The sequence below is a fragment of the Marmota monax genome, unplaced genomic scaffold (assembly GCF_021218885.2).
Source record: "Marmota monax isolate L192 unplaced genomic scaffold, Marmota_monax_Labrador192_F-V1.1 WCK01_AAM20220418_F8-fsc00063, whole genome shotgun sequence".
Taxonomy (NCBI): Eukaryota; Metazoa; Chordata; class Mammalia; order Rodentia; family Sciuridae; genus Marmota; species Marmota monax.
The window spans coordinates 5,413,554-5,427,695 of record NW_026693726.1 but is presented as its reverse complement, the minus strand read 5'-3'; the positions used below and the strand labels follow the sequence as shown (position 1 = coordinate 5,427,695).

Genomic DNA, 14,142 nt, shown 5'->3' with positions numbered 1-14,142 from the left:
TATTTATTCTCTTAATAACTACTGTTTTTTCTTAACAAATGCTTTCATTTTTTCAACAAAGTAAATATATTCTAATAATTTTTATTGCAGTATCTTTAGCCCTCTGATCCATTTGCAACTCAGTGAAACCCTGTCTCTTAAATAAAACACAAAAAAGGGCTGAGCATGTGGCTCAGTGGTTGAGTGCCCCTGAGTTCAATCCCCAGTACCTCCCCCAAAAAACCAACAAGAAACCCCACAGAAGTTCCACATCTTTTTTTATTTAAATGTTCTCACCTATTGTTGCACATTTATCTTCCAAGTTCATATTATTTTTTGGATATTGATTGAAATTTTAATGAATTTGAGGGAGGAATGGAGAGTTTTATAATAATGGGTCTTTCTGGTTCCTGGAATGTCTCCATTTTTTCAGGTCTTTTTAGCAAAATTTCAGAGTTGTCTCCATAAAGGTCTTTTACACTTCATGTTGGGTGTATAATTTTACTTGATAAGCGCTGCAATATCGTTATTGTGAATGGAGATACCTAAAAAGACATTTATGAACTGGTTATGGGGAAAAGTTGATCAATAAGTACTGTGACAGGAACAAATCCTGGTGTGTGTTGTATTGTTGCACAATACAGTTTGCAATAATGGACTGTATATTTCAGAAGGCTGGAAGAAGTGACTTTGAATGTTTTCACCATAAACAGATGTTCAATGTTTGAGCAAATTGATCAAACATTATACCATGTATACGTGTACCAAACATGGCATCCCATGTTTAATGTTTACATAAAAACAAGTTCAAAAGATTGGTTATTAGCGTGGACTCAATGTTGATTTTGCATATCACAGCCATCTTACAGAGCCTTTTTATTCATTCCAAGAGCTGGTCAATTGATTCATTTAAGTTTTCCCTATAGATGGTCAAATTGGCTGAAAGTGTTTTTTTCTCTTCCATCCCTAAAATTCATACTTAATTTTTTAGCATTGGCTGTGAGCCTTTTGTTAACTTTACTACTTTTAGTGGATTTGGACTGTACCAGATGATAAATAACCTTAAGTAGAATTATGATATTCACTCTTCCTAGAAATCTTCCTATGAATGAAATCTCTTCTATGAAGATTTATCAAATAGCATCTATTAAGTTAGGAGTTTTTTCTTCTCTTCATCAGCTAAGACCACTAATAGCATAGTTTTCTCATCTCTATTCCTATTTTTGGTACAAAACATAATCCCAGGGTCTGGGGCGTGAGTAGTTCAGTGATAGAGTACTTGCTGAGTATGTTCAAGGCCCTGGGTCTGATCCCAAGCACCACAAAATAAAACAAACAAAAAGCTCTAGGATATACTCCCAGCTGAATAGACCTCTGTGCCTTGTACTTGTAGAATTTATCCCAGGACTCGGTCCTTTTCAAGCTAGCATCTGTAATGGGCTGAACAAACCTGTATTTCAGAGAGAGAGAAAGAAAGGAAGAAAACAGATGTATTTACTAATATTGCATATAGTTTATGATATAGGATTTAGATATTTTATATTTGCATTATTTCCCAATTATGAACAAACCCAGTAAACCATTATGAATATTCTCACATGTGAGATTTTTATATATAAAATCTTAATAAACTAGTTCAAAGTCCACAGTATTCTCATGAACCTTTTTGGAGATTTGGGAATGGGAAGTGGAACAGAATGGTGAAAAGACTACTAACATCATTTCGGACTCTGTGGAATAGACTTGTCCTATATAAGTTGTATTTAATCTTAAACAGGACACATTCCTTATCTTCAAACTGAAAATCTAACCAGATGTGGTGGTACATGCTAGTAACCCCAGAAACTCAGTCAACCTCATCAATTTAGTAAGATCCTAAGCAACTCAGTGAGACCCTGTCTCAAAATAAAAAATAAAAAAGGGCTTGAGATGTGGCTAAGTGGTTAAGTGCCCCTGGGTTCAACCTCCAATATTAAAAAAAAGAATGGGTTACTGGGGGGCTGGGGATAGCTCAGTGGTAGAGTGTTTGCCTAGCATGTGCAAAGCCCTGGGTTCATTTGCCAGCAAAAGAAAGAAAGAAGGAAAGAAAGAAGAAAGGAAGAAAAGAAAAGGGTTATTGTTAGAATGAAATGTTAAACTGATGTGAATGTGTCAACTTCTGTATCAATATGAGAAATTACTAAATGACAGTTAAGGTATTTTTAATTTAATTATAAAAGAAAATACAATATGAACACATTAAAATCTCTAAAGCCATGTAAAACCCGAAGGCATTAAAATTTATTAAATGATGCAATAACAACAGAATTCTTTATTTACAATAGCATTATTTAACATCAAATAAGCAAATAGCATCAGCAAAGCAATATTAACTTGCATAAATGTATTTAAAATTTCTCTGAATATATCTACCTTTGCATAAACTGCTCACACTAGAAATACAAACATCAATGCAGGTGAACAAAGTGATGTTCAGAGTCAACTCTGTTTTGAAAATAAATCACAACCTGAAACACTGTAAGCTTTCTCCTGAAGAACCATAGTTAATATATTGCTTAATTTTACCCTTGTATAATCTTTTCATATACACACATCTCAGATGCAACTTTATGAGGAACTGTACAAATAAAACCCACAATGACAAAGGAAAAAAAAAAAAAACGACAGTTAAATGTTTGAAGAAATGTATCATCATCACTATTCAATAACATAAAGATTAAGTGATGATGCACTTATTCAAAAATTGTACACAATTCACTATACAAATATAATACATTGGACAGCTATGTAGGAATATACAAGACTTAAAAACAGATCTAAGGCATTATGCTAGATTTTAGCATTTTGAGGTTCTTGCACATAGCTTTTACCTGTAGTAAGAAACTTAAAAGATTTTGTTTTAGTCTATAAAGAAACACCAGGGAGAAAATTCTAATTAAAATCGAAGCCACTACAGTAATTTTCTTTTGTGCAGAGAATGCTTTGCTCTTAGGCAGCATACTACCATACAAACACTAGAAAATTTTAAATTCACACCAACAATTAATGGCTTAAGTTGCATTTCAAAATTGATTGTGTATCTTTGGGTTCTGCAAGTGGATCTGTGCCACCCAGTTCATGTGTTAAGCCCATATGAACTCCATTTTTAAACACAGATTAAAAATTGCATTATATAAACTGCAAAAACATTGCTTTCAATTATTACAGGCCATAAGAGATACACGTGGTGGGAGGGGCATTTTAATCTTTGAGTCAAATGAATTCATTGTAGTAAAACAACTCACTTCACTTTTTAAACTTACCACATTACATGAACACTTAAATGGGTTTTACAACCAAGTTAATGTATGTATACTTTTCACATTATGTTTTTCACATTTAGTAATATAAGTAAAACACTGATTATTTGTTCTCTTAAACAAAAACCAAGTACTCAGTCTAACAAATTTATTGTGTACAGCATGAGAAATACTGATAATGAAGGGAACTGATTTGGCTTTTGCTTCTATAGTGATCAATATGATCAGAGGATTCCTTCACTTATTTCTTCTCCTAATTAGATGTAAAACAAAATCCATTACCTGATCTGAACCTTAAGAGAATTTATAATCTCTTTTCCTTCAAGACAGTAATGATCATGAGTTATTCTGAACTACCAGTACCACAGATCTGCAGATTTGTCCAACTTGGATTGATGTTAAAACACAGTGGGCAGATGGATAAAAAATGAAAGATACGGAGGTATTTTTGGATGGTAAAGTGAAAAAGGACTTAAAATAAATCCGGGTTAAACTCCATTTTCTCTTTTGTGCTGTGTGAAGTTAAAGTCAGATTCTAACTCTCATAGTTCTAAAAATTAACTCAAAACTGATCACACTAAACTGTGCACCATGTGAGCCTCATCACATGGATGAGGTCCTGGAGTTCTGGGCCCACATCTGCTTGCTTTTACCATCACAGCTGGGCAACCCAATGGTTTGGTGGAGAAAAGTAGAGCCTTTTGAGGGGACATATGAACTGGTGGCCACCGAGAAATGCTGTTCCTTGGCCACCTCCCTGTATTGAGATCCCTCTCAAAGTGGAAAAAGGTATTGAAATGCAAATTTCCAGAAGTTTCTTTAGTATGGAGCAACACTTTTAGACTGTCTACTTACCACTTATCTTTGGGTTATATCTCTTTCTATATTTCTGTAATCCGTGCATATAGAGAGAGATATAAATATAAATAGGGGTAGTTTGTACATATTTCACCCTGCCACAAATAAACAATTAATCAAATTTCAAGGAAAAACTTCTCTGTTCCTAAAAAGCCTGGCTAATGAGATATTATAAAATGCTTTGCTTTTTAGACATCAAAAAGATATCATTCTGAAATTTAGGTAAGAAAGTATGTGTATTAGGGGTTGGGGAGAAATAGCTCAAAAAGGTCATCAGTTTCTTGGTATTGCAGTTATCTGAAACTGACACCAATTAATAAAATATTATTCCCCTACCAGAGTGGGCAGAAAAACAACCATAAAAGTGGCCTGCTTAGTAACATGTAGTCTTTCTAAGGTTCGTTAAGAAAGAATATAAACATATAAAAATCAAGAATTGGTTCCTACAGCGGCTGCATATCATACAGATTAGATAAATGATTTATGAGCAGAATCACAAGGTTTAGAAAATAAAAAGTCTTAAGTCTACAAATTAGGTCTAATCAAGGCATTGATATCCTTTACAAAACACCTTTAGGAGACATTGCTACGAAGATATCTTATTTAATACTGAAGTACCTCATTTTTTGAGTCAATTCCACAATATGTATACCTCACAAAAATTATACAATTAAAACACTTAAGTTCTCAACTTAAATTATTGCTCGTTTACATATAAATTGGATTTTATGTACCTTACAAAACTTCGGCTTAGTCAGCACTGCTAAAAAACAAAATAAAAAACACATGGCAGAGGTTAAATCTGTCGTGATATCTGCTGTCAATTTCAATACACTAGTTATAGTGTTTTCTCCTGTTTTGGAGGCCAGAGTTGCTGGGGAACAGAATAAACATGCTTCCAAAGCAGGTGTCCTTAGCTTGACTGGTGTCAAGTCTTAACTTTGCTCCTCTCCTTGTCAGTAAATGCATTTTTCTGAAATTCAATAGTTAGCAATTGGTAAGTGGCTGGCAAAACATTTCAGGAAATAAAGGGCTTACCTGGTTTCTGTAGCTTATATTATTTTTTAAAAAATGAATGAAAGTAGGGGGAACAGGGGGAGGCAAGAGTCAGAACCAGAAGGGGAAGGGGAGATGCTAATTCAAGATGATCAATCTAAAGGAAACTTAATTTAGAAATGAAAAATATTTCTTCTCGAGAGAAAAAAATGGAAGAGATACTTGTTAATATTAACAGCCTTCTCACAGGCTTCTTTTCGTCTGTTCAATAACTGGAATCCCTTTCCAACATGGTCTTTAGCGCTTTCTGCAAAGATACAACTATGACTTTATAGGTCTTCACTTATTGGGTGTGTCTGCACATACAGCACTGTCCACGGGGTCTGCTTCTGTCCCAAACGCAGGCTTTAGCTTAAAAACAGTTTGTTTTTAGAATTCTTTTCTTTCCCCCAGATGAAATCTTAATTTTTTTGTACTAGACTGATTAGCCAGGGAAAACAAAGCAAGAAACCAGTGTCTGGAACTGAACAGGAACAGAACAAGAGCATGGTTCTCCTTAAATACATACATTTAAATACATTCATCTGAAACAGTTATGAAATTTGCCTGTCAACATTTACTTTGCAGGAGAGATCTAAGTTGCACTAAGGTGAATGCAGTGAACAGACTGAGTGACTGTCTGGACTCGCGCTTCAGACTGAGACGAGAGGAGGCAGCTCCTCCTACAGCAGCCGAGTGTTGCTGGGAAAACTCGTTGCTGGGAGCCTGGGCCCAGGCCGTCAGCTCATCGTGCTCTGGGAGAACTGGCGGGCAGGTCAGTTGGGTCAAAACAAAGAGACACAGCTCTCCAGACTGGTAAGTATTTTGAGCAAATGAGCCCGGTCAGCTGAAGAAAGAAGCAACCAGCTACCTTCAAGGTCAGCAGTACTTCTGCAGGAAAACAAGCAAAATCATAAAACATCTTGAGTTTTTGATGAAACACGACAAAAACATCAAAATACTGACTATTCTAAAGGATGCAAATCACAAGGCCACATTTGGGAGAGTACAGGGATTCAAATCTGGACAAGTTTCCCACTGAACAAAACCCTTTCCTTCTTCTGGGGGGAGGGGGTAACAGGGATTGGACCCAGGAAAGTTCAATCAGTGAGCCAAATCCCCAGGTCTTTTAAACATGTTTTCATTTGAGACAGGGTCTCACTGAGTTGCTTAGGGTCTCACTAAGTTACTGAGTCTGGCTTTGAATTTGCGATCCTTTTGCCTCAGCCTCTCAAGTCTACACCACCGTGCCTGGCTGAATGCAATGTCTCCTGAAGGATGAGGCTTAGGCCAGCAGACCCACTGTGTGGTTTCTTGCAGGAGACAGATGACAAAAGCATCATTAGTCAGTCTCTCCTGAATGACCTCTGTCCGACTACGAATGGTGTATTAGTCCTATTTCATTTCTTTCACCTTCTCAACAAATATGACTGATACAACCCAGTTGCTGAATCTTGCTTTTGAGTAGCATCCAATCCAGAAGGGGCTGCTACTTCCTAATCCTTCCTCTGATTCCTCCAGTACAAACCCACTTCCTATGAACTATTTCTCTTGATTCTCTCCTATAAGATACTTCCCAGGTCTAGTGGGTGTGCTTTCCCTGGCTTCAGCAAGCTAAAAACCTGGGTTTTGGTCCTAGGGGTGTTCCTGCTAGTTTGGTTGCTATATACTGATGATTTGGATGACGGGCTATCAAGGCTGCTGTGAGCAGGAGTTAGCTGTAGGTATTTCCTCGGTTGCTGTGATTATATCTGTCAGTGATTTTCTTTGGCTATTACCCATCTTCCTCCCAGAAGTTTCTATCTATTTGGCAAATACTGAGTACATACTACAGTGATGTGCCCAATGATGGGACAAGACAGTTCTAGTCACTGCAATCACAAAAATTACTGAATAGGCAAGGCAAATCATCAAATACAAAAGTGATCTGAGTTCTCTGAGGGGAAACAGTAGAGTAGATGCTGTGGAACATGTAGCTACTGCTTCTGGGATTCAGACAGTTAGCACAGTTAGCAGAGAAGAGCCACAGAGATTATCTAGGTTTAGTCAGGTGCGATGGTGCATGCTTATAATCCCAACAACTCAGTAGGGCAAGGCAGGGGGATCACAAGTTCAAGACCAGCCTGGGTAACTTAGTGAGACCCTTTCTCAAAATAAAAAGGGCTGAAGATATTAACTCGGTGGGAAAGTGACTCTGGGTTCAATTCAGTCCTTAGTAACATACGAGAGAGAGAGAGAGAGAGAGAGAGAGAGAGAGAGAGAGAGAGAGAGAGAGAGAGAGAGAGAGAGAGATTGATTTTATATATAACCAGTTGACAGATCATAAATTCTAGAGGTCAAGGTAGAATTACATTAGTCCCTGACCAGGCACACACTTCTCTTCAGAGCCTAGAAGAACATTTGTAATTATGGTTCTTCTTAGAGAAAAATAGTTAATGTACTTTTATAAGATTAAGCTGAGGATATACATTCCTAGCTTGTATCACTAATATGATTTCATATGAATATACTACATGGTACTGATGAAAATGTTAGAAATCCTTTCAATATTCGAGTAGGTCCAGAAAAAAAAAATCTACTAAGATATTTTTATATCCTATTACATTTATAGGGTTTTAATCATTAAGGCAGTATTTTTTCCATGACTAGCATCAATGGGCAGCTACTGGCCAGAATCAGTTTGGTGAATGACAGCAGCAAGCATGGTATGGATCTCTGGAGTCACACTACCTGGTGTGGCATTCTGGCTGCAATGTTGCGGGGGCAGAAAGGGGTCATTAAATCTTCCACATACTTTTTTAGGGGGCACTGAAGATTGAACCCAGGATTTCATGCATATTAGGCAAGTGTTCTGCCACTGAGCTATATGCCCAGCCCTTTTAAAATTGTATTTATTTATATATTTTTTGGGGTTGAAGGGATTGAATTCAGGGGCACTTAATCATTGAGCCACATCCCCAGCCATCAGAGACAGTGTCTCATTGAGTTGCTTAGCGCCTTGCCATTGCTGAGGCTGGCTTTGAACTTGTGATCCTCCTGTCTCAGCCTCCCAAGACACTGGCATTAAGGGTGTGAGACTTTGCGATCAGCTTAAATTTTACTTTGAGACAGGGTCTCACTAAGTGGTTGAGTCTGGCTTTGAACTTGCAATCCTCCTGCCTTCAGACTCTCAAGTCACTAGGATTACAGGTGCAAGCTACCATACTCTGCAAAATTAGGGTTCTTGATTCGTTAATATAAGATCAATTACAATGAGTTTAAGGAAACAACTATTCACAAAAAAGCACTGTATGCTAAATGAAATGAGATAATTTATAACCACCTTTAATGTACTGGTTGATAATAAATCTATGCTAATTTTGGTCTACAAAAGATTCATGTCACTTCACTACCATAGTCTTATGCTGTTTCTTACCCGTGATGCATCTCCCTCCTGCTTAATCATATCCATTCCAGGCAGCTGGTTTTGGAAAAGGTTGCCTCCCCTAAGAGCAGGATCATTAACCTGAGGGCAACAAGACATGATAATGGGACATCCAAAAGAGCACTGGAGAACAACCATCCCCTTATGCTTCCTATTCTTTTCTTAGGAGTATATGGAAAAGCATGATACAAATGGCTTCAAGTCTGGGGATGTAGCTTGGTGGTAAAGCACCTGCCTAACTTGCACATCATTACTGGGCTCCATCCCTACTGGGGATAAAAAAAAGGACTTCATCGCTATACCTATTCTCTCATGTATACATTTTGAGGAGAGTATAGAGAAGCATAAAAATAAGTACTTGCAATACACTTGCTGCTTTTGAAATTAAATTTGATCTGCACTCTGTACAGAAATAAAACAGAGATAATACTGGAAACATTTTCATGCCATTCACTCTTTTGTCTGGTTCATATTAGACCAATGACTCATATTTGAGACTGTGAAAGTCATCTGAGATGCAATTTCCTGACATCTTTGTCACTTAGGCAAGTTAGTAATTAGCAAGAGCAAGTGTGAATACCCAAAACGGCACTGGATTCTGTAAATTACCCTAACAAAGCCAACAATCTGTTAGCAGTTGTGTGTGTGTGTGTGTGTGTGTGTGTGTATTTCTTTTTGGGGGACAGGTGGACACCAGTGATTGAACCCAGGGGCACTCTACCACTGAGCCACATGCCCAGCCCTTTTTCTTTTTAATTTTGAGATAAGGTCTCACTAAGTTGCTCAAGGCTTTGCTAAATTGCTAAAGCTGGCCTCAAACCTGCCTCAGCCTCTGGAGCTGCTGGGATTATAGGTGTACATCACCATGCTCAGCAGCATCTGTATACACACACAAAAATGATTTTATCAGAAGACACTGCAGTTGTGTTTCTTGGCCTGCAAATTAACCCTGATATTCAAAAAGTTTAAATTTTTTTTTTATTTTTAACAGATTTTTAAATTATAGCATTATAGTTATAAACAGCGCTGCATTTATTTTGACTAAATCATACATGGTTGAGTTTAACTTATTCCCTTTCAATCGTCATTACTTTCTTTTCCCTTCCACCCTCCCTCCCAATATTCCCCTTCTTCTACTCTACTGATCTTCCTTTCACTCACTTATTTATTTTTGATTGGTGCTTTCTACATATACATAAAGGTGGAATTTGCAGTGCTATCTTTATATATTCACATAACACACACAGTTTTGTTAAATTCATTCCAGAATTCTTCTCCTTTCCTGTCCCTCCTCTCTTTGAATCTCTTTCTACTCTACTAATCTTCCTTATATCTTTATGATATCCAGTCTCCCCACTTTCCCCCAAAAGGTTTTAAATCCATGCAAAAGTTATAAATAACATACAGCTTTCTTAAATTACAAAGGGCTTTCAATTTCCTTATGCACCACCTTACATATTTATTAATCATTATTTTATAGACTAAAACACTTGAGGAGTTGTCACATTTTTGGAAAATTTCACAAAATTGTGGTTTACTAACATCAGAATTCAATAGACCTAATCAGTCAGGCATGGTATTACATGCCTATAATCCCAGTTATTCAGAAGCTGAGATAGTTTGAGGCTAGCCTGGGCAACTGAGTGAGACCCTGTCTTAAGATAAAAAATAAAAAGGGCTGAGGATGCAGCTCCATGTGGAAGGCCAATCTGCAGCATCACATTAAGAAAAAACAGCAATAAAAAACAAGATTGAAATTCATGGGGCGGATAATGACTCATTACTTATGTTCTTTAAAGTACCCATGCCTCAATTTTTCCATATATGAAATAAAATTCAGGGTCCTTGCCACAATTTTACTTTGAATGAACCACTGAGGATCAGTAGCAGAATGAACAACATTTTGGGCCATTTAAAAACAAGATATTCTGAGGCTGGTGTTGTGGCTCAGTGGTTGAGCGCTTGCCTCACATGCATGAGGCACCAGGTTCGATCCTCAGTGCCACATAAAAATAAATAAAAAGTATTGGGTCCATCTACAACTAAAAAAAAAAAAAATATATATATATATATATATACACACACACATATGTATTAAAATATATATTAAAAAACTAAGATATTTTGTAAATGCCATGATAAAAATGCCATGGTAAAATTATTATTTTTGAGTTCTGGGTTGGCAGTTTACCATACCAAATGCTTTGAGTCTCTTTGCCACCTGGTGTATTCTTTGGGATAGAAATACTTAATACCAAATGAAATTATTAAAATAAACTAACTCCCTTCCAAAAATCATGGCACCCACGTTCCAATGATGAAAAGGAACACTTCTTGGATTATCTGTGTTAGCCTCCCTGCATGAATGAAGTACTATTTTAAGCTAACTGGGTGTCAGGTAGTTTGTCCCTTGCTTTTCATTTGGTGTTTACATTAAGAAAAAAGTCAGTTCTTAAACTACAAACCCAAAATAAAGCAATGTAAAATGCAGACTCAACATTCTATTTTTAGAGATTCATTTTAGATATCGCTAAATTCCTCAAATGAAAAACAAATGTAAATGATGTGAAGGTAACAAATATTTTTTAAAAAATTCTTCAGCAGTCAGGAATCCTTTCAAGTTTATTTTGTTCTTAATATTTTTGTTAATCTCACTAACAGGTGAAAACAGGGTGAAAAAACAGTCTTCAAAATAAATGTGGGAATTGAAGGAAGATGTTAAGGACGTGGAAAGACACAGTTAATGCAAAATTAGACAAAAGCTATCATCAGAGGACACCAGGCTGCTTGGTGTTTCATGTTTACCTGCTCGGGACCCATGGAGGACAGCCCCGACGTAGGCACGGAGGTCACTGAGGTCATGCTGATCTGTCCTGTCATCTGGTTCATGTTGTTTATGCCACCCGTGTTGGTTGCCATGGATACGTTGATGTTCATATTGTTATTGTACATGCTGGTGTTTGCTTGCTGTCCGAAGTGTGGTGGGGACTGTTGTGAAAACATGCTAGAACACAGGGGGAAAGATGCAATAAAATGTTAGAGCCCAATGGCAGACAGAAGCAGGCAGTTTTGAGAACTTGTTGCTAGGGCTTTTACTTTAGAGTGAATAACTAAACTGCATGAGCCCAGGGAGGACAGCCATCAGGTGATGGGGTCGATGAGGCCTAATCAGCAGGGGAAGTGCTGCAGGAACCACCCAGCAATTCTTGAAGTGTGTTCCCCACTTTCCGGCTGCATCAGAAGAGCTTTCCATTTTGCTTTTATAACATGCACTGAAAAAGGGTGGCTTTATGTTACTGCCTTTCCACAGCAGTCTCTGTGATAAATTAGTGGGGTGATACCTGCTTAGAGTTTTCGCTTTTACTTGAAAAGAAGAGGTATTTTGCTAAGCTTTTGCAAATTTTGGGTGACTTCTGCCCTGAGATGAATAAACTGGCTTACTTAGTGATTTACTTGAGCAAATAAGTTAAAAAAAATACAGAAACGAGAAAGGTAGTCTATAGAAAGTTTCCTTGGTGACCATTATCTCAAAAAGACACAGAAACTTGGCATTACCTGTTTCCGCCCATGTTCCCCTGCGCCCATCCATTCATGTCTGCCGGGGCCTGATAGGCTGGGTTGGCCTGAGACTGCTGCATCATAGGGCTCTGGGTATGTGCCATTCGGGGGGACATTAGAGGACTCTGGGGAGTTGTAGCCCCAGTAAAGCCTGGATCAGGTTGCTGACTTATTCCTTAAAAAACAAAACAAAAATTCAAAAGCAACCATTAGTTTTATGATAAAGCCTGGGGGAAAAAAGAACATTCCAAATTAAATATACATAGAAAATTACCTTCAAATACATGAGCATGTGCTGGTAATTACTTACATTTGAAAAAGATTTTGAGCTGAGATAAAATGCAAGACTTAAAGAAAAAAAAATCTCCACACTTTGATTCTCTATAGTAGGTGGTGTGTGGGTGTGGGTGGGTGGGCCTAGAAGCCATACTAACAACCAAGTTCCGGGTGAGATAAAATATTACTCTTGCCTCAAATCCTCTCCAAATCAACAATGGGTTAATTATATATATATCCATCTTTAACCTGAATGTCAAAGTCTTTAATATTTAAAAAAACTTAGTGGATTTAACAGTACTTTAATCCACTACATCAGGATTGTTTAGGTTTACACTGGATTAAAGTTCAGCTATAAGAAAAGTTAACACATGAATAATTTTTTATTAACAAGTCATTCCATGATGAGATGGATGCTTTTGAAAAATAATTATTCATGTTTAGCTTACTTTGTCCTTCAAAAGGACTCTGATACTTCAGTGCTATCCAAGATTAATGATAAAAGAAAATATTCAACATGTGATACTTGCTTAGTTTTGAGGCAAATGGAGTTTACCCTTAAAGAAAAGAAAGAATTTTTATGCAGACTTCTAAATTATCAAAAAGAAAATTGAGGGGCTGGGGATATAGCTCAGTTAGTAGAGTGCTTGCCTTGCATGCAGAAGGCCCTGGGTTAAATCCCCAGCACCACAAAAACAAAAACGAACAAACAAAAACAAAAGGAAATTGAGCCAGGTGTGGTGCAGCATACTCCTATAATCCCAGTGGCTCAGAAGGCTGAGGCAGGAGGATCATGAGTTCAAAGCCAGCCTCTGCAACTTAGTGAGGCTGTAAGTAACTCAGCAAGATCCTGTCTCTAAATAAAACATAAAAAAAGGGCTGGGGATGCAGCTCAGTGGCTAAGCACTCGTGGGTTCAATCCCTGGTATGAAGAAAAAAAAAATAATAAGGAAATAGAGCAAACAAAGTAGAGGGGGGAGAAAGGAAGCAACTTTGTAGAATATTTCAGGGATGGTATTAAGTAAATTTTTGCTTAAGATTTGTGAAACATACATGCTTAATATTTAAATTAGCTATAAAAAGTTTAAGCTTTTGCTGGAAAAAAGCTGCACATTCTGTTTGTTTCTTTAAAGTAATAGGAGACTTGAATTTTAGTCACAAAGACTTAATACTTGTTTTTATACATAATTCAGGCAAGGGTAGGAAAAATAATTTTGATGGTTAATGTAAGCACTTTAGGTTCATTAATAATTCAACTATTAATTATACATGACATGCACACAAATATTAATGTTTATGACATTATACTCTTGGAATCTCATCTCTTAAGACTGACATTAAATAACAAATCAATAGGAAAAAAAACTAAGAGGTCTCCCATTGTGGTTTCTATATAGCACTTTCTAAGAATTATCTATTCATTAAAGATCTGGTATAATCATTAGTCTTCATTCTTCAAAAGTTATAGAATATTTATTGTATATAAATTTATGTCTTTCAGTATTTTGTATCTATTGATTTGTTTGAGTCAGACTCAGAGGAACTCAAATATAAATATCAATATATACATATACACCTGGGTTCACAGACAATGACAGCAACAAATATATTCATACACACTCAATAAGATAGACACGCTCTACACATACACACTTACTTCGGTCATTCTTAAGTAAGACCTGCACTCAGAGAAAAGTGGTACCTGAGCTGAGA

The 14,142-nt window shown here is 36.9% G+C and overlaps 1 protein-coding gene across 17 annotated transcripts in view; it reads right to left on the bottom strand.

Moving 5' to 3' along the window:
* Positions 1–255: 255 nt before the first annotated feature.
* Ncoa2 (nuclear receptor coactivator 2) overlaps positions 256–14,142 on the bottom strand; it is a 262,844-nt gene continuing 248,957 nt past the window's right edge. For 12 of the 17 annotated variants that reach the window (XM_058584414.1, XM_058584420.1, XM_058584419.1 and 9 more), the window contains 4 exons: positions 12,151–12,328; positions 11,401–11,599; positions 8,587–8,676; positions 257–1,429 (listed from right to left, as the gene is read on the bottom strand). In XM_058584414.1, the coding sequence (XP_058440397.1) occupies positions 1,403–1,429; positions 8,587–8,676; positions 11,401–11,599; positions 12,151–12,328 (494 nt within the window). In that variant the 3' untranslated portion in view covers positions 257–1,402. Of the gene's footprint in view, positions 1,430–2,237; positions 6,063–8,586; positions 8,677–11,400; positions 11,600–12,150; positions 12,329–14,142 lie in introns of those variants that run through there. The other 5 variants (XM_046460509.2, XM_046460510.2, XM_046460506.2 and 2 more) reach the window with 5 other exon arrangements.